Source organism: Saccostrea echinata, unplaced genomic scaffold (genome assembly GCF_033153115.1).
Source record: "Saccostrea echinata isolate AGI-Se365-2 ecotype Australia unplaced genomic scaffold, CSIRO_AGI_Sech_v1 ptg000027l, whole genome shotgun sequence".
NCBI lineage: Eukaryota > Metazoa > Mollusca > Bivalvia > Ostreida > Ostreidae > Saccostrea > Saccostrea echinata.
In genome coordinates, this window is record NW_026889776.1 from 8,341,205 (window position 1) to 8,368,507 (window position 27,303).

General features: G+C 33.7%; 1 protein-coding gene across 2 annotated transcripts in view; it reads left to right on the plus strand.

Moving 5' to 3' along the window:
• Positions 1-5,331: 5,331 nt before the first annotated feature.
• Positions 5,332-27,303, plus strand: part of LOC133193474 (adenomatous polyposis coli protein-like) — a 70,496-nt gene continuing 48,524 nt past the window's right edge. The window contains exons 1-4 of one of the 2 annotated variants that reach the window (XM_061329437.1): positions 5,332-5,458; positions 20,696-20,952; positions 26,187-26,328; positions 27,147-27,255. In XM_061329437.1, coding sequence (XP_061185421.1) covers positions 20,718-20,952; positions 26,187-26,328; positions 27,147-27,255 — 486 coding nt within the window. In that variant the 5' untranslated portion in view covers positions 5,332-5,458; positions 20,696-20,717. Of the gene's footprint in view, positions 5,459-20,695; positions 20,953-24,756; positions 25,174-26,186; positions 26,329-27,146; positions 27,256-27,303 lie in introns of those variants that run through there. The other variant, XM_061329438.1, reaches the window with a different exon arrangement.

Sequence of the window (27,303 nt, forward strand, 5' to 3'; positions counted from 1 at the left end):
GAAAAAAAAAATGCTTAAGGTTATTCTTCTTTAGAATCTCTAACCTTTGACCTTCATGTAATTAATATTGTCCTTTACATTTAGCTTCAGAAAGTTTATATTCACGCTTTTTATAAACCATTTCCCTATGATTGACATCGCTTTTGCAAAAATTAAATTTACGCAATGCTGTAATTGTTGGATACAAAAATTGTTCTACAATTTCATGAAAAACATTAATAATTCGTTAATGCTTAAATCCGTTAATGCTTAAATCCATGTCAGTTTTGGAACGTATATCGTTAATATTGATACAGTCTTCAAAACTGTGTTGTTCTAATAATATCTTAGACTCCTTACACGATTTAAAAGCTTCCATGTTCCAGTAGAAGCGTCAGGCGCGGATCCAGGAATTTTTTTCCGAGGGGAGGGGTCCCTCCAAGTCAATAAAAAAATTCCAACCCGGAACTTTTTTGACAAGTAAAAAAAAAAATCCTTTCCTAGACGTATCAAACCAGAAAATTTCTTGACAAGCAAAAATAATAATTTTATTCCATTTCCGAAACGTAAAATAACCTATTTCGTGGTGATGGTGGTGGGTTCCATGTTTTCTAAGGGGGGGGGGGTCCAAAGTCATTTTTTATTTCCTTCAAAATATACTTTTAATATCGCCAAACCCATAACTCTGTCACTTTCAGGAAACTCTGCGCTTTTTGTAAATGAATGCGATTGTGACGTCATTTTTACATGCTGAAAATCTACAAATGCCGAGAAATTAATACAGTCAAATTCAAGAATGCATAAAAATAAATAACAATTACACGTGATCTATTGTATCTATCATATTTTATGTGAAATCGGTAAGCACTTTTTCCTTTATGCGCTATGCCATCGATACCTCTGAAATGCTCATTTTTACATGTCAGTCATACTTATGAAGGTCTTTGCCAAAGGATTAATATGACATACCATATTGGCGGCTAAAAATATTCTATTTTTCGTCTCAATTTGCCCTAATACGCTACATGTTGGAAATAACGTGAGAGTGACGTTATTACATATAAAATATGTTATATTATAAACGTTATTTTTTCTGTTGTTGATACTTTTCCTAAAATACAACTTAACACTATTTTAAATCATCAAAACTAATTTTCTATGCTCACAAGGGAGAAGAAACTAAACTGGAAAAAAAATTCTAATGAATATATTGACATAGTGTAGAGGGCCCTGGTGACGGAGTTAGGGTTCATTGGAAGTAATTTACACGGATGTGATACGCGTTCTATTTAAATAGTAGTTTTGTATAAGCCCAATAACTGAATTTTTTAAAATAGTTCTTAAAACAAATGTTTAAGTTCATTAGTCAGTGTAGCAAACAAGAAACAAATCAAAAAATAATTCAGAGAATAACCTGGCGTGTTTTTCGCTTATGGTGACGGAGTTTGGGTACAGTAGGGGATAATTCTGCAAATTCCGGGGGGAACCCCTCCTCCTCTAGATCCGCGCATGTGTACAGGGAATCATTTGTACTGAGTTCATGTGACCCGTTGAATGTAAATTAAAAATATAATTATTTGCCCTAAACCTGCAATATAATTATCATTAATTTTTCCTTGGGAGTTGTAATTAATTGAATTAAATGACGTTACAATTTTTCACATTTTACCTCAACAACTCCTTCCAAGTACCTGTTTAAATCTAAAAATGAACGAAGTAACAAAATGTTAATTAATTTGCATGCACCTTCAAATACTCAGAGTCTTCAAGTCTTTAAGACAAAGACCCGAACTGGGGTATATGAATACAAATGATACAACAGAATAACATATAAGCATGAAATGAGTGGCACTAATGTTAATTACATGGCATTTATAGTTCAAAACATCAAAGTAAAGAAGGCCTAAGGCCTTTGCTATTATTAAATAAATCTGTATGTATTACAACATATTTTAAACAATTGTTTTGTTATTATTAATTTATTACTGACAATAAAATTTTCCAAAATTTGGCAAGTCCAAAAATGACTTTAGCGTCCTTACAATTTAACAGGTCATGAAATTTAAAAACATTAGGGTTAGCATAAAAAAATATTTGGAACAAGTTTTTTTCGTTCTCTTTTGAAAAAAAGCACATTCTAAAAGATAGTGGAATTCGTCTCCTAAATTGTTAGAGGAACAAAGATCACAAATTCTATCATCTCTAACACCCCAAAAGCAACCTTTCTGATTCTCAATTGGAAATCTGATTCATACATCTAAATTTACATAAAGCTTTTCTCAAATCTTTTGGAAGATAAATTGAATATTTTTCAAAACAATGTTCTAATTTAAATAACCTATAATTATGAATATATATATATATATATATATATATATATATATATATATATATATATATATATATATATATATATATATATATATATATATATATATATATAGAATCTAATCTATTGTCTAATCTATTGTTGAGAATACTATTCATTAATTTTCCTACTGCACTAGTTATGGTTATCCCGCGATAATTATTTGGGTCATGTGCATCACCAGATTTATGAAGTACAGTTATAATACCAGAGGACCATTGGTTTGGATAAATACCACCAGCTAAACAGCTATTGAATAATTTTTGCAGACTATCAATGAGTGAGTAGAATCTAATATGTACTTCAATGAATTGGACTATAGAATCGCTACATCAGAAATTTCTGAGGCAATAAGCAAATTAAAGTATAATAAATCTCCAGGATTGGACAGAATATCTAATCATATGCTGAAATATGGACAAAGCTCACTCATTGATAGTCTGCAAAAATTATTCAATGGCTGTTTAGCTGGTGGTATTTATCCAAACCAATGGTCCTCTGGTATTATAACTGTACTTCATAAATCTGGTGATCCACATGACCCAAATAATTATCGCGGGATAACCATAACTAGTGCAGTAGGAAAATTAATGAATAGTATTCTCAACAATAGATTAGACAAATTTCTTGAGAAACATCAAATAATTAATGAATGTCAGATTGGTTTTATCCAAAATGGCAAGGACATCAGATCATATGTTCATTCTTAGAAACATAATTGAAACTTACTGTCAGAACAGAGATGGTCGCTTATACACATGCTTTATAGATTTTAGAAAAGCATTTGACACTGTAATTCACTCAGGTATAAAATATAAATTGCTTAAGTTGTGTGTTGGAACAAATTTTTATATGCTTATTAAAAGTATGTACAATAATAGCAAGTCATGCATTAAAATAAAAAATCACCACACAGATTTTTTCACAATAAAACTTAATTGGTGTAAAACAAGGTGACAATCTCAGTCCCAATTTGTTTAAGATATTTATAAATGATTTACCAGAGTATCTTAAAGATGCAAATGACCCAATAATACTGAATGGTAAAAAAGTACATTGTCTAATGTATGCAGATGATGTAATATTACTGTCACATTCAACAACTGGCTAACAAAGTAATCTTGATAAATTGCAAAAATTCTGTTCTGATTGATGTCTAAAAGTTAATACTAATAAAAGTAAGGTTTTAATCTTCAATAAAGCGGGAAGAACTCTTAAACATAATTTTATTTTTGAAAGTAAAGAAATAGAATGTGTGTCTTCTTATAGGTATTTAGGAATATATTTTAATGCAGCTGGAAATTTCTCTAGTGCTCAAGATGATTAAATGTACAAAAAGGCAATGAAAGCATACTTTAAATTGCAGAAAGACTTTTTATCATTACAACCAAGCATTAGAACATCTCTTCATGTCTTTGATCACACTATCAGACCAATATTACTCTATGGCAGTGAGATTTGGGGAATCTTAAATCGCCCATCTTTGTTTAACCGCAACACTATATCTTTGCATGATTTTTACTCCAAACTAAAGTGTGAAAATCTCCATATGAAATTTTGTAAATTTATCTTAGGTCTTCATAGAAAGTGCTCAAATTTTGCAACTTTGTCAGAACTTGGTAGATTTCCATTACACCTTGATGTTGTAAAAAAATATAATGAACTATGTGAATAGACTAGAACATCTTGGGACTTCTTTCCCATTATTGAATGCAGCATACCTTCAAAGTAAGCTTAATGCCAATACATGTAAATCGCAGTCATGGTATGGTATAGTATGTAAATTTCTTCAAATTGCTGGGTTAAACCATATTATTACCATAAATAAACCCCTATATTTCAAGAAAATATGCAAAGAATTATTATATAATCATTACACAAATGAATGGTACAATATGAGAAATTTACAAAAAGGAAAACTTGAAACTTACATAAAATTTAAAACTAATTTGGTTTTTGAAAATTACCTAGCACTGTTATCACCTGAACAACGCAAAGTACTTGCAAGGTTGCGGACATCAGCACATAATTTACCAATAGAACGAGGTCGTTACTTAGGGATTCCCAGACAACTAAGAATTTGTACAAATTGTTCTCCTCACCAAGTTGGAGATGAAATTCATTTACTCTTTGAATGCCCAAAATATAATTTACTTAGGCAAAAAATGTATGAAAGTATACAACAACATTGTAAACAAATTTTACTTCTTGATAACATGAACAAATTAATATGGATATTGAATTGTGAAAATTATGATGTTCTTAAATCCCTTTGTGAATTGATCAAGGGAGAAATATAATGTGTCTTCTACAAGTATATAGAATTTAAAAATTGTATACTTTTAACACTCAATAAATGTTAGTTTGGTCATAAGATAAGCAAACATGGTGACTTATAAAGTACCAATGCACTGTCCCGTGGTATCTTTTGCAATTTAGTGGAATATATCTAATATTCAGTTTATATTTTTGTATATGTATATCTCTGGCTTTTTTGCATTATGGTACACGTGGTACTTGTTTACACTTTACAATGTGTATTTCAAATTGTACATGTTAGCAATTATATCAACTTATGAACCAAGAGTAAATTGACTAAGTATATGTTAAGAAAATGCTGGATATTACTATTATCACATTTTGCTCAAAAGGGCCCCGATTTGGAATAATAAATAAATATAGTTTTATATATATATATATATATATATATATATATATATATATATATATATATATATATATATATATATATATATATATAACTATTATAATCAAAAATACTGGCATACCAATTCTGCTCAAATTGATCAATTAATCTAGTTTTTACCAATTTTGACACCAACGTTTTCTTTGGAGAATACTGTTGTAACCATAACTCGGACATTCCACAGTCATTTAGTGTTTTTTCAACATAGTTAATCCACTTAGACTGTCTTGATTTTTTTACATTACCCGAGACATAGATTAGTAGGTCCCGATTGAAAAAAGTTTCTGGAGTTATCATTCTTGACCTGCAGATGTACAGATGACGTCATACAATGGCGGTCGTTGAATGGAGGGAAGATAAACACTTAAAACAGAGGTGTTTTGTGAATCGTCAGTAATTCATTGGTGAGTGTTAAGGGGAAAAACGACTGAATAGCGTAATGATTATCGTTTCTTAGCAAAAATTCTCTTGTATATTTTGATTAGGGATTAAAAAAATCAGGAAATTTCATTGAATAGCCTGTGAACCCATTGTTTTTCTTTTTTAATGTTTCAAATGATGAGTGTGAACACAAATGTCATTTTTAAATCAAGCCTAAAGACTATAGTTTCACATTTTCAACTTTTATACAACTATATGTTATGTAATTTTGAAGCACTCTAATCAGTGACTTTTTGTCACTAAGTAAGTGGTGGAATGCTTATGTTAACATAAATTGTGTGCATTGTGCTTTTTCTTCTATCATGATTGAGGTTGGGTTACATGTAGCCCCCCCCCCCCCTTCAAATTAGACGGCTGTTACATGTTACTACTAGTGTTTTAATATGTTTTTTTCATTAGACATTTAATGAAATATATTAAACTCATACATTCTGCTTATACATGAATAGATAAAAAATAATTTTTTTTAAAAAAAGTTAACTTAGTACAGTAGTACTTAGTTTTCTTCATGCTGGGAGCATATTACATTATTAATTGCAGTTACTGAGGATAACCATCTATGTCTTTCAGCTTTGGTGTTTATTTACTTTTCTACTAATCATCGAGCCTTGTTCCCTTTGGTTACAATACTTCTCAAGTTCTAGGCCTGTCTTAGGGCTAACCAAGGTATTTCTGATCTTTCAGTTTGTAGTGGTTTGAGTTGTATGGACTGTGGACATGGATAGTTCAGTGGTTAGATTAGAGCATCTGGATAGTAATGGATAGTAATAAAGGGGCCATGGGCCTACATGATTCCTGATTTTATTTTTTTTTTCCTTTTCTGTTTCGTTTTCTGTCAAGGAATGTCCACTGTTGGACTTGCAAGTGAAAGTCCTACCAGAGCCTGCCATATTCTAGATTGTGTGACTTCCAGGGTGAAGACAATTTAAAGAGGAAGGATTGTAGTAGTTTTGGCTATATGGACATTGGTCTGGATAGCATGGTGGTTAGAGCACCTGACTAGTAATGCAGGGGCCCTGCCAGGATTCAGTTTTCCATCCCAGCTATAAACTTTCTCCTTTCCTGTTACAGATTCTCTAGACAATCTATTCCATCACCTTTCCATCATTTTGGTCAGATATGGCTGTTCTTTGTATTTATTCTTCTTGCTAATTAAACACTGCTAATTTTTAGCCATAACAAATTAGTCCAATGTGGTCAAAGTGACAAATCCAGCTCATTTTTGGAACATTTGTCTAAAAATACATGACTATTTGTGAAATTCTTGTCATTATGCTAGCCCAAGACTAAATATTGATCAAGAGTAGACGGACAAAGTTTTTATTTTTAAGTTCCAGTGACCTTGAGACTATTCCCTAAGGTGATGTCTAAAAAATAGAAAAAGTCAATCTGCAATATTCTTATGTACAAGTACTGTGAAAATTTAACAGGTGGATCTTCACAGAATTTATAAAATCCTCTTTTTTCCCCCATATTTCTCATATGTCTTCTAAATTGTGAAGTGTTGCATGTCTGTATTACTTCGATGTCTGTATTTTATAGGAAAAGAATTTAGAATATTTTCCAGTGAGTTTTTGAGAAATGGCCTAAACAATTATTTCATAATATTGGTAAATTTATCAAGCCTTCAGACTGAAGATGGATGAACAAGGCATTCAAAATGCCTATAGATTCAAATTTATAAGAATCACATTCAGTTTATGAACCAAGTATTTAGTACAAAGTTCTAATTATTGAAAGTATGAAATGATGACAAAACTTTTCTTTGGGGGATTAATGGAGGGCATAATTACTACCGATATTCGGTATTTTCCCCAAGAGAAAATTTCCTCTTAATATACCATATTCCCATTTCGATGAGTAAAAAATTGCCCTTAAAATAAAAAGCTCAAATAACTTTTTTTCCTTCTTAAAAACTGTAAATTTAAACATGTAAAAGTAAAAATTTTCATCAGTTGTATCTCTGAAATAGATCTATGGTTTTACTTTGCTATTTAATGCACTCTAAATGGTCATAAAAATGCTGAAATTCAATTTCAGGGCTCTGTCCTGGTGCAGCCCTCAGACCCCCGACTTATTTTCTTAATTTCTTCAGAAAGGGTTTACTCTCCCCCAAAACCTAGGTAGATTAATCCCTGTCAGCTGAAAAATTCTCTTTGTAAAAATTATTTTATGGTATAAAAAAAATTCAGGATTTCTTGAAATTTGATCCCAGTGATGAGTATCAGTCTATGCAAAAGTCTAAAATTTTTACAGGACATTTTGTCTGGTAAAAAAATATATTTTACCAGACCAATCATTTACTTACCAGACGGAACTTTTTTCTTTAAATTCATGCATGATTATGATACAGAGATTAAAAAGGGGTGGTGGTGGGGGTATAATTCTAATTGTTAAATTAAACCTTAAATAAATCCAGAGATAATAAAAAATGATTTTATTGAAATGAACAACCTTATACTAGGGTGAATTCACCATGCATCGGACACCCTCGTACTTCAACAAGTTCTAGCGATATCGCTACCGACCGAATATTATGAAAATGGAACTTAACATGTAGTATGTGGTTAAAATATAATTTTTTGACACAATCGTGCCCTATTTATTGAGAAAATATCATTAAAAATCGATTTTTTCGAAATAAGTCAGAATTCACCATGGATCGGACAATATTCACCATGCATCGGACACACGAAATTTAAACCAGAAAAATATCATACCTTGATCTCGGTGCTTTAAAATTAGTAATATCGAAACATTTTTATCTTTTATTTAAAAATTAACCTTCTAATTAAATTTGAATGACTATTTCGATCCACAAATGTGAAGAGATTTTAGTTGCATCACACTGCCTTAGAAAGGCTTTACAATGCGTCTTTGTCGCGTGGGTTATCGTCATCTAGTTTAAAGAAATAAATAGAGTCCACTTCTAGTCGTCATATATCGATAATTTGTATTTTCACTGAAAATTTTGAGTTTCTATTTTCCAAATCCGTAAAAAACAGCTGTCATTTGGGTTTTATATGAAAGTGGAAGTGATTACCCATGCATCGGAAAGTGTCCGATGCATGGTTAATTTGTGTCCGATGTACGGTGAAATAAACATACTAGTAAAAAACAACTCTAAAAAATATTATACAAACACTGAAGTAAAATTTTTGAAAAATTTCTGTAAAATTATCAATCATTGATAAATTTTACCAAGGTCCGACCCGTTCCGTTGACGTCTATTTAAAAGAACGACAACTCTAAAAATTGCAAAATCGTAAAATTCTGGTTACTCCCCTTTGATGATGCAAAATATGACGTAATTTCAAGGCCATTCTTGTGGTATTTTTATCACAACATGAAAATAAAAATCGGCATCATTAAAAAGTTTAAATCTTCACCTTTAAGACCGAAACAAGTAAAAACACGGGGAAACTCGGGTTCAATGAAAGTGTATTGCTTAAAGTTGTCCGAAGCAAGGTATGTGTCCGATGCATGGTTAACTCACCCTATTAGTAATTTTGCATAAAATTTTCTCTTTTTCTGGTTAGTAGACACATACAAACGAAATAAACATGTCAAAGATTTTAACTTAAAATGTACTTTAGGAATGGCTCTAATTCTTGGCCAAATTATTCGAGTATAACCTGGTTTGGGTCAGTTTACGCTTTATAATCCGCGAAGCAGATTATAAAACAGCGTAAACTGACCCAAACCAGGTTATACTCGAATAATTTGGCCAAGAATTAGAGTCATTCCTTATAATTTAATTTTAAAATCATTAGATAACTTAAACTATGGGTGTAAAATTTCGTTGCTTTTTATTAGTTCAAATTTGCCGCTCAATAATACAACCGTAGTAACGGAAGTAACAGAAGTGATGGGAAGTGAGGGGAGGTAAAAACTGATACATAGGCCTAGCAGCCTTGTTGTTTGTTTACATGTGGTAAGATCGAATTATTGTTTGAAGTTAAAGGTACATTTATTAAATCTGGAATTTTCCATGAATCCCGAGGACTGGAAATGAGAGGATTGTATGGATACTATGATTCAGCTGGTTGTCAGGGGGGGGGGGGGTGTCCCCATACCAAACCAGGTTATACAGAAATAATTTGTGTTCCTTTTTGGATATTAACCAATCAGAGTCTAGAATGCAAACAAAATTAAATTATTTAAATATATACTTATTTAGTTTCTGAAATAACTCATTATTGTTACTCTTGTTTAATAATGAAAATAATTTGCCCCAACCGAATCTGCGTATGAGCTATCTATAGATTTTTATTCCATGACAGAGAAAATTTGAACTAGAGAAAAACGATCATGACAGGATTCTTACAGATTAAAATTCAGGGGTGTGCAATTACAAAAATTAGTTACTAGCCTGTCTGGCTAGTGGCAGTAACAAAGTCACAAGCCCGAGGTTGCCAGTCACTAGCCCATTAACTACTGAAAACAATACATGTACAAGTATAACAAAAAGGTAAAAAAAAAAAACATTGAAGTTGAAATAAATAAAAGAGATATTGGTTTGCGCTTTGTTATTGTCAGGTACTTCTCCCTATTTTTAGCTCAACTGGTCAGAGACCAGAAGAGCTTATGCGATAGTAAGATGTCCGTCGTCCATCCGTCTGTCTGTCTGTCTGTCTGTCCGTCCGTCTGTAAACAATTTTTCAAAATGCTACTCCTCCTACAGTTTTGGTCTGATTTCAATATAACTTGGCACACAAGTAGACTACACTAAGATACATAATTCTGTATATCGGTTTTTGATTTCGATGAACGGTGTTGCCATGGTTACTAAAAATAGAAATTTTTGTGAAAAACATTCAAAATGCTACTCCTGCTACAGTTTTGATCTGATTTCAATATAACTTGGCACACAAGTAGACTATATTAAGATGCATAATTCTGTATATCGGTTTTTGATTTCGATGAACGTTAGTGCCATGGTTACTAAAAATAGAAATTTCTTTGAAATACTTTCAAAATGCTACTCCTCCTACAGTTTTGATCTGATTTCAATATAACTTGGCACACAAGTAGACTATACTAAGATGCATAATTCTGTGTATCGGTTTTTGACTTCGATGAACGTTGTTAGCATGGTTACTAAAAATAGACATTTCTGTGAAATACTTTCAAAATGCTACTCCTCTTACAGTTTTGGTCTGATTTCAGTATAACTTGGCAAACAAGTAGACAACACTAAGATACATAATTCTTTATATTGATTTTCTGATTTCGATGAACGGTGTTGCCATGGTTACTGAAAATAGAAATTTCCTTCAAAATGCTACCCCTACAGTTTTGGTCTGATTTTAGTATTACTTCGCACACAAGTAATCTACACTAAGATACATAATTCTCTATACCAGTTTCGGATTTCGATGAACAGTGTTGCCATGGTTACTAAAAATAGAAATTTTCTTGAAATACTTTCAAAATGCTACTCCTCCTACACTTTTTTGTCTGATTTCAGTATAATGTGGCATACAAGTAGACTACAGAGATACATAATTGGTGTTATTGTTTTTTGATTTTGTTGAATGATGTTGCCATGGTTACTTAAATCAAAATTTCTGTAAAATTGTTTTAAAAGGCTACTCCTCCTACAGTTTTACTCTGATATAATAATAAATCTTGCCACAAAAGAGACTAAACCAAGGATCATTATTCTATTTATTGCTGTTGCAAAGTTTCAAGTCCAAGTGCTACTTTTATCTTCCTTTATAAATACAACCAGTAGAGCTACAGTCTCGTCAGAGACTTCTGGTTATCGACTATAATTGTCACTGAAACGACTGGCGATAGCAAAACACAATACATATAGGTTAAAACGAATTAAAGATTATGATTTTACAACAAATTTAATTTGTACTTCAATTCAGTTGACGTAAATATAAGTATACTTTCGTTTTAGAGTTACTAGCCCGACGGGCTAATGCAGTGTAGATTTATCATAGCCCGACCTCTAAAATTGATAGCCCCGGGCGTCGGGCGATGGTAATTGCACACCCCTGAAATTAATCATGTATTACTGCTAAATGGATCAAATAAATGATGTGTGTGGACAATAAGATTTTTAGGCCTTATTTTTTCATCGGACAATCAGTCCTGTATCCTGATTTTTTTTTACCGATGCGAACCAAATTTTACTGGTAAAAACCGGTGACTTTCGCATAGACTGGAGTGTCGGTTTTCTTTCCTAGAGAAGCTGACACCCTAACCACTACACCACACAGCTCATATAGCAGATTGCGACAATCAAATCTTTGTAATATGACCCTTAAATATCTGGACTTCAAATATTTTTTGAAAACTTCAAAGATAATGAATTTTGTGTGATAATTGATAAAAGTGTAATTTTAAGGTAGATTGGGTCCTTGCTAGGGCTGCAATGATTAATCATGGTGCCACCGAATCGTGATGCACAGCATTGGATTCAATTTTCAATTCAACAGCTTCAAATTACGATTTGGTTCATGTTTACATTTTATCCAGAATTAAAAACAACACCTTTTTAGCTCTACTGGTCAGAGACCAGAAAAGCTTATGCGATAGTTAGGTGTCTGTCTGTCCATCTGTCTGTAAACAATTTTTCAAAATGCTACTCCTCCTACAGTTTTGGTCTGATTTCAATATAACTTGGCACACAAGTAGACTACACTAAGATACATAATTCTGTATATCATATTTGATTCCAGTTAACATGCAGGTAGGGTAAATATATTTCAAAGCTTTCTTATTGAGAAAAACAGAAACAGGGAGCTTGAAAGCTTTCTAAACATGAACTTAACGACGATCTAATTTTTTTTGCTGACATCCAAAATCAATAAGACAGTATAATAAATAGATAGTGCAAGTTTTGACGCGTTGGTTGATAATGGTTTTCCTTGGGGTGTCAATTTCAACTGTTATCCTCAAAAGCATACACTATATATATATATATAGAGAGAGAGAGAGAGAGAGAGAAAACACAAAGAAATTCACTTTTATAAGGATACCCACTTCCGCCCCAACCCGGGGTTGAACTCTCGACCTACAGAATCTGTCTCCTAGCAGTACAGGAACAGCGCGCTAGATCGCTCGGCTATTTAGGCAAGTCAAAAAACTTGCTTTCGATGCTGATGGAATTCTCGCGGCTCTGCTCTACACTACACAGTCATTGAGAATGGAAGTGAGATACAGTTATTTGGACATTAGTTTTATTAGAGGATCATTACCAATACACGTAAGGCCAAACAAAAAAATATGTGTGGTTCCGGTTACACCTCCAAAAAAATTAGGGTAGGTAGGTAGGGATTTTTTTTTTTTTTTTTTTTTTTTTTTTTAAACAAAATGATTTTCTTAATTTTTCCAAATAATACTTATCACTACTTTGTAAATGACATTTAGATGTGGTGTGATAATATACTAGTCAATATTGGTAGGGGACACCTACATGCTAGCTTGCCTTGGATTTAACACTAATAAACACTTGCACTATGTTGTGCAAGGGGGCCGTCATTGCTGAAACTAAAACTTAAACCGGAGCCATTGATGGAAATTGGGGAAAATTCCGGAAGAAATATGAAAATTGCCAAAAAAAAGTTTAGGGTCGGGGGTATAAAATAGGGACGGTCGGGTAACCGGAACCACACATATTTTTTTATTTGGCCTAATGAAATTAATTTTTATTTATAAAGCACATTTTACAACTCCTAAACTAACATAACTGCCAGGTTGCGACTAAAATGGTTGCATTTGTGACCAAAAAATTAGTTTTGCGACTAGAAATTAAAACTAACTAATTTTTGTGACTAAGAAAATTTGGACTGGCAATTGTCCATTTTTTGATTGGGTTCAAGTTTACTTTTCCCATGATTCTATATCAAGAAAATGCTTGAAGACATTCCTAAAACTTTGTAAAGGATCACAGAGACTGAGTTTATGTAATGTTATGACAGCATGCTGTGTAGAACAGATGCCAAATGTTGTAGACTTTTTTAAACCCAACCTTGTTAATGGAGCATTTGGTCAGTATTGCTTGCATATCATCATGTTTTGGCTATATTAACAGCAACTGTTTAATAGGTTAGATACTAGGGGTGCAACGATACACCAACCTCACGATTCGATATGTATCATGGTATTCAGTTCACGATGTATCACGATACATGACAAGGTTAAGAAGTCTTTCAAGTTTGTCATCATACTTTTTTAAACTTGACAGGGTTATATCAAATGTTCATATTTTTTTTATATTAATTAAAATATCATTTTGTTAACATGAATTGGATTGATAGGTAGATCTCTGAGTTGTGACAATATTCTAAACCAATGATGAACATTTACAGGGAACTACAGGGACCTTTCCAAATAATCTTCCTTTTAAATTGGAATGAAAAAGGAAGACATTCTTTTATTCCTTTTATTTATGTTGAAAACCAGTTGTCAATTCTCGTGTTAACACGTTTTAATCAACAAGACAGCGATTTTTTTCGAAATACACGGGTGATGAGATATTGTGTATTACCATAGAATACGTTTAGATCTAAAGGGTTTATCATTTGTATTAACATCTATAACTTTTGTTCACATTAGGAATAAGATAAAGTCCTTCACCATGTTAAATCTGAGGTTTTTAAGATGCTGGAGATGAGTTTAAGTGCCGTTAAGGCGTTACTGTCGACCTCATGTTTTGCGCGGAAGCGATTTTGAAATTGTAAACAAGGAAACCAGACTTGTCGAAATTTTGAAATCACTGTCAGACATTTGGTCTGACAAAGTCAAATGTTCTGTCAGACCGGACGAAGTTTTGTCAGACCAGAATCATGTACCTTATTTTGACTCTGAGAAAGGAAAATAAATAACAGCACCAAAATGCCCTTTAATATTTTCAACAGCCTTCAATCTCACAAGTTTCTTTTCTTAGGATAGAGAGTCTTTAATAAGAGACATAAATAACATATTTTATGTCTTTCCTGTAACAAGTTAAATTGACCATCGTCACTACGCCGCGCAAACGGCCATCTCTTCTGTGTTTGTGACCTTCAGTTGCGCATCACGATCCCGACCTTTTTAAAATTTCCATCACGCTCGATTTTTTCAAACAGTCATTTGGACCGGCGTTTTCTTAAAAGTTATCAGTCCAGACAAATTTTTACCGGCCTTGCCGACAGGACCGACGGATTTCGACAAGTCTGGGAAACAAAAACAGACAATTCGGATAATTCTGGACCGATTAAACAGAACCGCAATATCAGTTTAGCGTATCGTGAATTGAACCATGGAAATATATACCGCGATATACCGTCAAACGGTTTATCGTTGCACTCTTATTCGATACATATTAATAAAGTAAACATTAAAAACAGTTGACAAAGTCCTATCTCAAAGTTTCCACCTGATGCACTCATCATTCAAACTTGTAGCAATTTCATTGGATTTAAACTTTATTTCTAGGATAAAATCACTTGTCTTCTTCTGTGTACAACCGTGCGGGTGGTTCTTTGTAATAACAATATTTCATAAGTGGTTCCTTAAGCCTAGCAAATTGTTCAGTCACAGTGATAATTAAGTAATCTTTTGATTTAAAAAGTATTTGTTCTTTGCTTTTATAATATACTAAATATGTTATTGACAAAATGTTTTCACCATGGCGAGTGAAATATCTGTTGATGGCGACCAGATATTCTGAAATGGCGACCAAAAAAAATTTGGGTCGCCATTTAGCGACCTAATAGTAAGTGTGACTTGGAGCACTAAACATGCATATAATATGATGCAGCATAATAATGAAGTATTCAAGCATACTGTATGTAAACTGTTCTGTAGAGACTGCTGTGTAGTCTTTCTGCTTGGTATTGACCTTTTCTTGTTGGAAGCAGGCAGTTTGGGTTTTCTTCTTCACAATCACATTAGTGTTACACTGTGACAGTTCTGCAGGTTTATGCACTCATAGAATTAATGCAGAGGAGAGTTCAATGGTGGTATTGATTACTCCTCAGGTGATTATTGTAAAGAATCATTGAAAACTCAGGCTGAGTCAGTGTCTGCTGTTAGAACAAATCAATGTCAGACTCCCATGTTACAGAACTGTGTTCTCCTGTCTGCTGGTAAAACCACAGACTCAGTGTTACAGAACTGTGTTCTCCTGTCTGCTGGTAAAACCACAGACTCAGTGTTACAGAACTGTGTTCTCCTGTCTGCTGGTAAAACCACAGACTCCATGTTACAGACCTGTGTTCTCTTGTCTGTTGGTAAATCCACAGACTCCATGTTATAGACCTGTGTTCTCCTGTCTACTGGTCTAAAACCACAGACAGACTCCATGTTATAGACCTGTGTTCTTCTGTCTGTTGGTAAAAACCCCAGACAGACTCCATGTTACAGACCTGTGTTCTCCTGTCTACTGGTAAAACCACAGACAGACTCCATGTTATAGACCTGTGTTCTCCTGTCTGTTGGTAAATCCACAGACTCCATGTTACAGACCTGTGTCCTCTTGTCTGCTGGTAAAACCACAGACAGACTCAATGCTATAGACCTGTGTTCTCCTGTCTGTTGGTAAAACCACAGACGAACTCCATGTTACAGACCTGTGTTCTCTTGTCTGTTGGTAAATCCACAGACTCCATGTTATAGACCTGTGTTCTGCTGTCTGTTGGTAAAAACCACAGACAGACTCCATGTTATAGACCTGTGTTCTCCTCTAGTTGGTAACACCACAGACAGACTCCATGTTACAGAACTGTGTTCTCCTGTCTGTTGGTAACACCACAGACAGACTCCATGTTACAAAACTGTGTTCTCCTGTCTGTTGGTAACACCACAGACAGACTCCATGTTATAAAACTGTGTTCTCCTGTCTACTGGTAACACCACAGACAGACTCCATGTTATAGAACTGTGTTCTCCTGGCTGCTGGTAAAACCACAGACTCCAAGTTACAGACCTGTGTATACCGGTACATAGAGTACAAGTTTTTATTCAACATATTTAATGATTTTATTTTTATCTTAATCATGGTGATTGTACACTATTATTTTAATAATTAGATCTTTATACATAACTATTCCTTTCAGTAACTTACGATTTGCTGTAAATCTGTCATTTATTGGTAAATTTGAATTGCGAACCTGATATAATGCTGATTATTTTCCAAATGGATACCATTGTTCAGACTGAGTAACCAGTCATCAGTTGCAAATTTCCATCCCTTGCCCAGTTGTCAACATTGCTAACCTGCATTTTTAAAACTTTAATTTGCTGGTGAGATCCTAGGTTTGCAATGATGAAATTATCATAATTGCCATAATTGGCTAATATGGAAAAATAAACTGTGTGCAAAGTTTTTAGAGAAATATTCACGTGGACCATGTCTGTTTAAATGTTTTTTTATTTGGTAAGGCCAAAAAAAATAAAAGTCTTGTTTCCTGCTACCAGCCTGAAAAAAATAGGGTTGGTAGGTAGGAAAATTATTTTATTTTATATTTTTATTTTATTTTTTTTCCGACAGCATTTTTGGGATATGAACTAATACAAGATAAAAATGAAACATGTCACAGGTCAATATTGTCTTTTAAAATTGAATTTCATGTCTTTTTTATGCACAACTCAAGTGGTATTTTATGAAAGTCCATATTTAAAACAAGAATTTCATGAAATGCTTGTTTTGTGTTAACACGGAAACCGATTACGGTGACAGAACGATGAAATTCAAGAAATTCCCAATTTTTAGGGCCCCGCAAGGATTTGTGGGTGCCCTATAGTAATCACTCTGTCTGTCTGTCCGTCTGTCATTCTTCCATCCACAAATTTTCTGTTTTTTCTAATAACTTTTTTTGTAGTTGACCAATTAAGTTCAGATTTGGTATGTTGGTTGAAGAGGCAGTAAGACATATTTTGATGCTAAGTTTGGTTCTCTGTGTCATCCAGTTTGGAGCTGGGGTGGTGGGGTAGATTCCTTAACTTTACATTAGAATGAATGCCAGGGCAAAGAGAGATAACTGCTGAGAATGTTCCTATTGTAAACTATGAAAGCTGATACTAGTCCCATGGGATTAATTAACTTTCCTCTTGAAGAAAATCCAAAGCATTATCTGTTTCTGTCAAATTGAGATTAATTAACACCTCTGTCTGCATATGAAGTTTGTTTTGAAGTTAAGGTCAATTCTGAATGATATTTACATTCCCTGAAATGTGGATTTAAATAATGTTCATACTTTATTTTGGTAAAATACACAATGAGTTATGATTTTATTGAATTCTAAAAACAAGATATACATAAAGATATGTTGTTGTTTTTTTTTAAATTTTGTTTTTATTTATTTATTTATTTTATTTATTTATTTATTTATAATTTTTTTTTTTTTGCTGCCGTATGTAAATTCAAGAATACTTTTACTGAAAAAGTTCTTATTGTAAACTTGGAAGAAAAGGATGAGAGAGCATTACAATTAATCCCCTGGGATTAATTATCTTGTCTGGGGCAGAAAATTTTCCAGGCTTATCATTATTTGTCACTTTAAGATAAATTAACCTTTGTATGCAACTGATATTTGTTTTGAAGTTAAGGTCAAGCCTGTGTGATATTTGCATTCACTGAAGGCTGGCATTTTATAAAACACATGCTTTATTCTTGTTTAAATATACATTTAATTGAGTTATTATAAATATGATGTTTTTTACTGCCTTATGTAAATACAGGGATACTCTTTACAGGTTGTTGGATATTTAGGAATTATCTTGAAATTTTATCAATACTTTTGTTATTGCTGATTCTTCTTCATGTATTTTTTTTTTTATTTTTGTAATCAATTAAAATTCCCATTCTGTAAGCTGCTCCCTTATATTTCTACCCCTCGGCGGGGCCCTTGCTGACTGGTCAGTTTTCTAGTTTCTTCCAAAACTTAAAAAAAACTTTAGGGTCGGGTGAAAAAAATAGGGTAGGTAGGGTAGCAGGAAACAAGACAATTATTTTTTTTGGCCTAACTGACAAATTTATTACAGTCTATGTGAAAGACATCGGACCTGACCGATGTGCAGTGCCTCTGGTCTGATGCATCTTTTTTTACACCGAACAAGAATGTCTGATGTGTCAGTGTCCAGTTTTTAGCATTATTATTTTGATGCGGTATCATTTAAATGTTTGTTACAAGTAAAAAAATATCGCAGAAATCAAAATACGTAAATGAATGTGATTAAAACCGAATGGTCCATTTACAGTATTATGCAGGAGTGATCCCTTGTTAAAGAAAAGCTGTTAAGCTAGTCTACTACTCTGTATTTTCACGTGTTTCACTTTTTAGCTCACCTGAGCCAAAGGCTCAAGTGAGCTTTTCTGATCAAAATTTGTCCGTTGTCTGTCGGCGGCGGCGGCGGCGTCGTTGTTGTCGTAAACTTTTCACATTTTCATCTTCTTCTCCAGAACTACTGGGCCAATTTCAATCAAACTTGGCACAAAGTATCCTTGGGTGAAGGGGTTTCAAGTTTGTTCAAATGAAGGGCCACACCCTCCTCCAAGGGGAGATAATTACGAAATAGCAAAAAAATTAATGGCATTATTGAAAAATCTTCTTCTCAAGAACCAGTGGGCCAGGAAAGATGAAACTCATGTGGAATTATTGTCAGGTAGTGTAGATTCAAGTTTGTTCAAATCATGACCCCCGGGGATAGGGTGGGGCCACAATGGACAATCAAAGTTTTACATAGGAATATATAGGAAAAATCTTCAAAAAACTTCCTCTCAAGAACAGCAAAGCTATGATCGGTCATATTTATATGAAAGCATCCTCAGGTGGTGTAGATTCAAATTTGTACAAATCATGACCACCAGGGGTAGGGTGGGGCCACAATGGACGATCAAAGTTTTACATAGGAATATATAGGAAAAGTCTTTAAAAATCTTCTTCTCAAGAACAGCAAAGCTATGATTGGTCATATTTATATGAAAGCATCCTCAGGTGGTGTAGATTCAAGTTTGTTCAAATCATGACCCCCAGGGATAGGGTGGGGCCAAAATGGACGATCAATGTTTAACATAGATGTACATAGGAAAAATCTTCAAAAATCATCTTCTCAAGAACAGCAAAGCTATGATTGGACATATTTATATGGAAGCATCCTCAGGTGGTGTAGATTCAAGTTTGTACAAATCATGACCCCTGGGGGTAGGGTGGGACCACATTGGACGATCAAAGTTTTACATAGGAATATATAGGGAAAATCTTCAAAAATCTTCTTCTCAAGAACAGCAAAGCTATGATTGGTCATATTTATATGGAAGCATCCTCAGGTGGTGTAGATTCAATTTGTTCAAATCATGACCCCCAGGGGTAGGGTGGGGCCAAAATGGACGATCAATGTTTAACATAGGTGTACATAGGAAAAATCTTCTTCTCAAGAACAGCAAAGCTATGATTGGTCATATTTATTTGGAAGCATCCTCAGGTGGTGTAGATTCAAGTTTGTACAAATCATGACCCCCAGGAGTAGGGTGGGGCCACAATGGACAATCAAAGTTTTACATAGGGATATGTAGGAAAAATCTTCTTCTCAAGAACAGCAAAGCTATGATTGGTCATATTTATATGAAAGCATCCTCAGGTGGTGTAGATTCAAGTTTGTTCAAATCATGACCCCCAGGGGTAGGGTGGGGCCAAAATGGACGATCAATGTTTAACATAGGTGTACATAGGAAAAGTCTTCAAAAATCATCTTCTCAAGAACAGCAAAGCTATGATTGGTCATATTTATTTGGAAGCATCTATATTTATACGGAAGCATCCTCAGATAGTGTAGATTCAAGTTTGTTCAAATCATGACCCCCCCCCCCCAATTCCCTTTTTAGGGGTAGGTTGGGACCACTTATGCATTTAAGCTTTTCAATACTTAACTGATTTTTCCTTTTTTCCTAGCCACAGTGCTCAGGTGAGCAATGTGGCCCTTGGGCCTCTTGTTTACATTAGGTTTTTTCGGTCTGACAACATTTGGTTTGGTCCTGTGTGTTCACTGATTACACAGGACCGAATGTCCTGTGTGGTCCAAAAAACTTTCGCATAGACTGTTATTAATGACTAAAAAAAAATAATTTGGCTTTAAACTTAGAAACTCTTGATTTCTTAAAATGTGGTATTTAATTAGAAATAAAATTTCAACTGCATTGTATCTTAATTTAAGGGAGCAGTATGGGAGAGTTATGTAGTGATTATTTTTTGATGTTGTAGGGGTAGGCAATGTGGATTTTCCATGATGTCCTCTTATGATGAGCTGTTAAAACAAGTGGAGAGTCTGAAGGCAGAGAACTCTCACCTGAGACAGGAACTGAACGAGTCAACCAGTTACCCTGAGTCTGCCGCCTCCGTTGACGTGTTTGTGGGGCTGGACGGGGATTCTGATATTGATGTGATCTATGACGGAGAGGACGGGATACATGTGTTTCAGCAAGGAGGAGGAGGGGAGGCCCGCGACCACATAGAAGAAGGTGGGAGGACTGCTTGTGTTATAATGAAAGGATTTCTTAAGTAAACATATATCATCTTTTACTTTCATTTTTCAATCCCGATGAAAAATGAAATAATCATGAAAGATTTGTTTTAGAAAACTCTGCTTGTATTATTTAACTATAATAATTTACCAATTGTGAGACATTTATTTACACTATTATAGTATTTTGAAAATCTTGCCGCTACTTGATTATCTCATAAAGGCTAAAATCTACCCAGAGTTATCCTTCCTGCTAGGTCAGGGGTGTAGAATTACACTTTCCAGTTGCCCGGGGCAAGTGAAATGTCATCTCAGGAAAGATAGTTTTCAAGATAAAATAACTGAATGGGAAAGTAATCAATTTCAGACTCAGTCTGCAAAGGATGGTTTTCCATCGAGGTGATTTAAGCAAGAGTTATTTCCCCATGGCTGCCATATTGTAGGTCAACATCCCCAGAACCCTTCATAATTCAACCAAATTCAATTTGTTATACTGGGCACTGAGGTGAAGATAACACTGTTATTCTTATTTGTTAAAGCCTCTTTTAATTCATAATTTCAGTATTGTAAATATTTTTTCCCATATATTTCTGGCATGCATGTTTAAAATTGGTTTTTCAAAGAGGAAAATTCACTATTTTGACCTACAAGATGGCAGCCAAGGGGAATAACTCTGAGCCAAAATATGTCATAGGAAAACTATCTATACTAAGGTCAAGTCTAGTGAAGTTGAGGTCAGGTTTAGTAAAAGGATGATGTGACATAACTGCTATCTGGGGCACCTTTTTCTACGACGAATTATATTTAATCTACAACGATTTTGATAGTTTTCAAACATGAGTGAATAAATACAACGCCTTTTGAATAGTTTAAATAGTTCCGACACATTTTTAAATATAAGGATTACTACATTATCTATGATTTTTTAGACCCTATGACAGCAAAATACGGCCTGGTTTGTGACAATATGTTCTTTTATGAAAAGAGAATAGGCGGGTCTTAGTACAATAAAGGGATATGCATGTCCGAGGAATCTACCTTATATGGCTATTGTTATTATTTCGCACATAGTCGCTTACTGAGAACAATTGTCCAATCCGATGACAGAACGACAAAACATGCTGACTTACTACATGTTTACATTTTATCACAGGCACGTGGTTTAGGTCAATTTACACAATATCTCTACTACATTTCAAACTTTTAATGGTCAGCCAAGACTAGTTATACAACGCATGGAACCTCAGTGTTTACCGTTTTGGTCAAGAAATGCACATGAAACTTCTATTCACTGATTCTCGGGAATACGTATAGACCTAGCGAATTGCCCACCAAACGCTTTACAAACTTTGAACTATGTATACTTATAAATCAATTGTTTGTTAATGTGAGCTGGGAAATTCTAGATCCGTGTCTATTTTGTGACTCAAATGCATAAAAAAATGTTTATCGGAAAGCAGGTAAAAAAACAACATTTTTTCCAACCATGAAATATCCTTAGTATTTTTGTGGTACTCACTAGTAATGCAACTCATTTAGCTGATTGGTCAGTTAGAAAGTATCGCCAGTGCCTCGATTTGCATATGAATTTATTCTTACGTCAGAAAAAATAGTTTCGTCGATCCGGTCAATGGGAAAGGCCAGCTAGATTTTACAATTTTTTAAAAACAACATGTGAGCGCAGTTAGGTACATTTTTCTCCTTTTACATATAGGTAGATTTCAATAAAATACAGTGACCAGCCAAAGGAGAAAAATGTACCTACTTGCGCTCGTATATTTTAAGGGCTTCAAAGACTGGGGCGGGGCCAAAATTCAATGGGAATTGGATGTAAACATGGTACCCCTACTCAAAATAAAGACATATATCTTCCAAATTATGTTTCTATTTTTGGTTTAAGTAGTATTTTATGAGGGTAGACATGTCAGTGATTAAGTGCATACAAAAATTAGAGTAAAATTTATATATTTAATTTTTTGTCAATTTACCCGGGGGGCCGTATGTCACATCATCCTTTGCAGATACTTGTCCAACTTGTCTAGTTTATTGTCAATCGGGTTGATATTCTTTTATATTGGACACTCAGGTTGAAAAGGTTTTCATCAATGTTAGCTAATCAATGTCATTAATTTCATCAATCAAGTTTGGAATTTTGGATAATATCTCACCATTTCAATTATGATTTTTTATTTTTGACAATTTGCATCTTTATAGGTTGCAAGAATTTTAATTTTCATTGACATTTGTTATGCAATTGGATATATATAAAAAAAATATATGACTATATGTGTTTAAGATTTAGATTAATTTGTAGGATTGTATAATTTCTCAGTCGTTAGGTAAATACTGTATGTGTACTAATTATAGCGGGCTTCATATTTTAGCGGTTTTGGCGCAGAAAACGATGCATTAATTCATGAATACTGCTAAGAATTTGATGAGCTACATCTTAAATGGGTTTATAAATGAAAGATTTTAACTCTTTTTTTTCAACTTGAAAACTTGGTTTATGGTTTAAGTTTTGATCCTTTTTTTGCCATTACAAGGTTTGTGAACATTTTTAAACTGCTGAAAAATAAAAATACAATATTTTTAATGTTCTCATTGCTTAGAAAAGGAATTCATCTGTGTATGTGATGTTAATTCTTTACTCTTGAACTAAAATGTAACCTGATGTGAAAGGCATTTCAGCATATTTGTAGCAATCCATATTTTTAGCTCTACTGGTCCGAGACCAGAAGAGCTTATGCGATAGTAAGGTGTCCGTCGTCCGTCCGTCTGTCTGTTCGTCCGTCTGTAAACAATTTTTCAAAATGCTACTCCTCCTACAGTTTTGGTCTGATTTCAATATTACTTGGCACACAAGTAGACTATACTAAGATGCATAATTCTGTGTATCGGTTTTTGATTTCAATGAACAGTGTTGCCATGGTTACTAAAAATAGAAATTTCTGTGAAATACTTTCAAAATGCTACTCCTCCTACAGTTTTTATCTGATTTCGATATAACTTGGCACACAAGTAGACTATAATAAGATACATAATTCTCTGTACCAGTTTTGGATTTTTATGAACAGTGTTGCCATGGTTACTAAAAATAGAAATTTTCTTGAAATACTTTCAAAATTCTACTCCTCCTACACTTTTTTGTCTGATTTCAGTATAATGTGGCATACAAGTAGACTACAGAGATACATAATTGGTGTTATTGTTTTTTGATTTTGTTGAATGATGTTGCCATGGTTACTTAAATCAAAATTTCTGTAAAATTGTTTTGAAAGGCTACTCCTCCTACAGTTTTACTCTGATATAATAATAAATCTTGCCACAAAAGAGACTAAACCAAGGATCATTATTCTATTTATTGCTGTTGCAAAGTTTCAAGTCCAAGTGCTACTTTTATTTACATATACTCTGTGCTGATTTTACAAGAACATGAAATTATGAATGAAGTTTCCTACCAAAATAAATGACATGTATTGGAAGGTTAGCAAGCTAGACATGGTGTCTGATGTGTGTTATGTAATAAGGCTTCTTTAGCTGGATGCAGCTGTTTGCAGTGTGTGTGCAGTGACTGTATCTAGGGGTATTGTGAAATGTCTGTGAGTTGGTGTGTATAGGACTGAGCTACACAGGATCAATATATGACTCAGACTCCAGCATTGCAGTGACAAAGTGTGTAATATTGAAAAAAGAGAGGAGTTGAACACACTCTGTTGATGTCAAGAAATATTGGAAAAATTATTTATTTTAAAGAGGACAAAAGTTGTATTGTCTATTAAGTGATTAGCACCTGGATCAGGAAGCCTTACTAATTAGTGATTACGCTGTAGTATCAAAGAGAGGCAGTCGGGAGAAATCTGATATTCCAGACAATTTTGTTTTCTCCTGAATTCCAGTGCAGCATTTTCTTTTTTTTGTGAGAATGCTGGTGAATGTGTTGTACAGGATTTCCTATCTATAAATCAAAGGAGTTTATGGGAATGGCAGGTGAAAAGCTCACTACAGCTGTGCTTAATTTGGAGGAAGTAATTGGGGGGTTACAGTGATATGTCGGAGGATCACTTATACCTGAGCCCCGAGGATTTAGAGGAGGGGGACTTGGTGATAGGGGAGGATTCATCATCCAGTCATGACTCCTCCAGCCAGACAAGTGATGATGGCGAGGACTTAAATGATGATGTTAATGAGGAGGATGCAGAAGATGATAGCGATGAAGGTAGAAAATGTGGTAATCAGAAGAAAGGTTATGTGTAGTTACTTCATATTCAGTCTGTAACTCAGTCAACTAATGTCAGAATTTTTTATTGCCTATTTTGTCTGTTAAAGATTAGTAGAGATCTGAGAAATCCACAGATTTGTATGGCTCAGTTGTTAAGATTGAACCCAGAATTTTCATCATAGTTCATTTAATGATCTGTTCTCAGTATACAAGTGTGTAAATGTTTTATACTTGGTATAGGTTTTACAATATTGTGTCAAAGTTAACTGAGATTTTCAGATCCCAGGAGAATTGAATTATTGATCAGAATCATACCAGTAAAATTCAATGATCTGATGTAGACAGTGTAATGATAAAGGTCCTAGAGAAGGAGAGAAGCAGACACTGGGAGTAATTAGATGATGATTAGCTCTTGTTGTTCTGTGGTAATGTAAACTGTTCTGTGGAGCTGTGAACAATGAGAGTATGTGTAGTATACAAGTCTGGGGGATTGAATGTCTGGACAGTAGCACCAACTTTGCCAGATCATAAACAGGCAATATTGTCCAACAGAAACAGACTGTGGGATGCCGAACAACTCTTTAGAGTTATATTACATTTAATGGCTATATGTATCGATTGAATCATTACCTTAATTTCTGTAATTTTTTTTTTTATTATTCTAAATAAATGACTCATAAAATTTCAATGTTTAAAAAATTATCCGTACAGTATTTGTGTAAGAGATTAAAGAAAATTACAATTCATTAATGGAGAAGAAAATACAGTCAAACCTACTTATCTCAAACTTATTCAAGGGTTCTCTCCTTATCTCAAAGATATTCAAGGGTTCAAGATATTGAGGGTATAATACTTAAGAAGTATGTGGTTAGGGCTTCCCAATCACTTCGACATATCCATGGTATTCGAGATATCCGTTTTCGAGATACCAAAGTCAACTGTATTTTTGATATGTCTCCATTGGTTATGATGGATATGTTTGTTAAACACAGAATTAATCTGATTTGCAGAAGAAGACATTTCACCAAATGACATAGGTCCACATAAATCCTTTAACATACCAATCACAGGCAGTCCACAGAATGGGCATCAAACAAACAAACAGAGCAGTTCAGATGTTCTTAGTAAGCTACAGGAACTCTACACTGAAAGGTCAGCTTTCTCAACAATCATCACTAAAAACCTATTTCAACATTGATCTTCTACAACTTCCAGTAAGGAAGCATGCCATACCAAAATTTTTGCATATTCTCGGGGGGAAAATGCTGTAAATTAGTTAAGAGCTTAATAGATGGGTCTTTGAATGCTGTCATGTGTGTCAAAAGATAATTTTAAACATCCATTAAATAAATTTTTGATGTGGCATGCCCTAAGTCAGATGTCAAACAAATTGATGATGAATATAAATATTTTTGAATGCTTATCTCCTCTGACTTGCAGTACAAAAAGTGATGGTAATGAACATTTCAATTTTTTTCAGATTGTATTACTTTAATTCTCAAATTTTCATTTCAATTCCTATATGTTTTATAAAGTCGAATCAAACAATCGAAGCATTCAAAGCTTAAATTTTGTTTTTGAATGTTTCAAATAATGGAGCTCAAATTGATACAGAAACTTGAATTCAAAGTTCAAAAATATGGCATAGAAACACTTCTCCATGATGTAATGATTGGAGTTGATGAGTTCTTGTGGTGTTGTATAATCACACTTGGGTTTTCAACTCGGATCTATAGATTTTATGAATTAAAAAGTTTTTATGTAATTTTAAAGGAAAATAACTATGGAATGAAGAATAGAATAATTGTTATGTTTATAAAAACAAACATTAGCTTTGAGAAGCTATTTGTTGACTAAGAATAATACAATATATAATATGTAACAATAATATAATCATGTTATAACCATATATGTCATACATATATTGGTACGTGTTTATAAGCTAAATTAATGTTGACAAATTTCTGTAGATCTGCTATATTAACCTACATTGAGGAGGAAGATAGGCAGAGAAAATGGTACATCTCCCAGTTAGACAATGTACGACAGAGGCTGGAGAAGGTCCCCCTCACAGATGGGGTATGTCCTGGTTAATAGGGTTGTACCCAAATTAAAGAAGATTTCCAA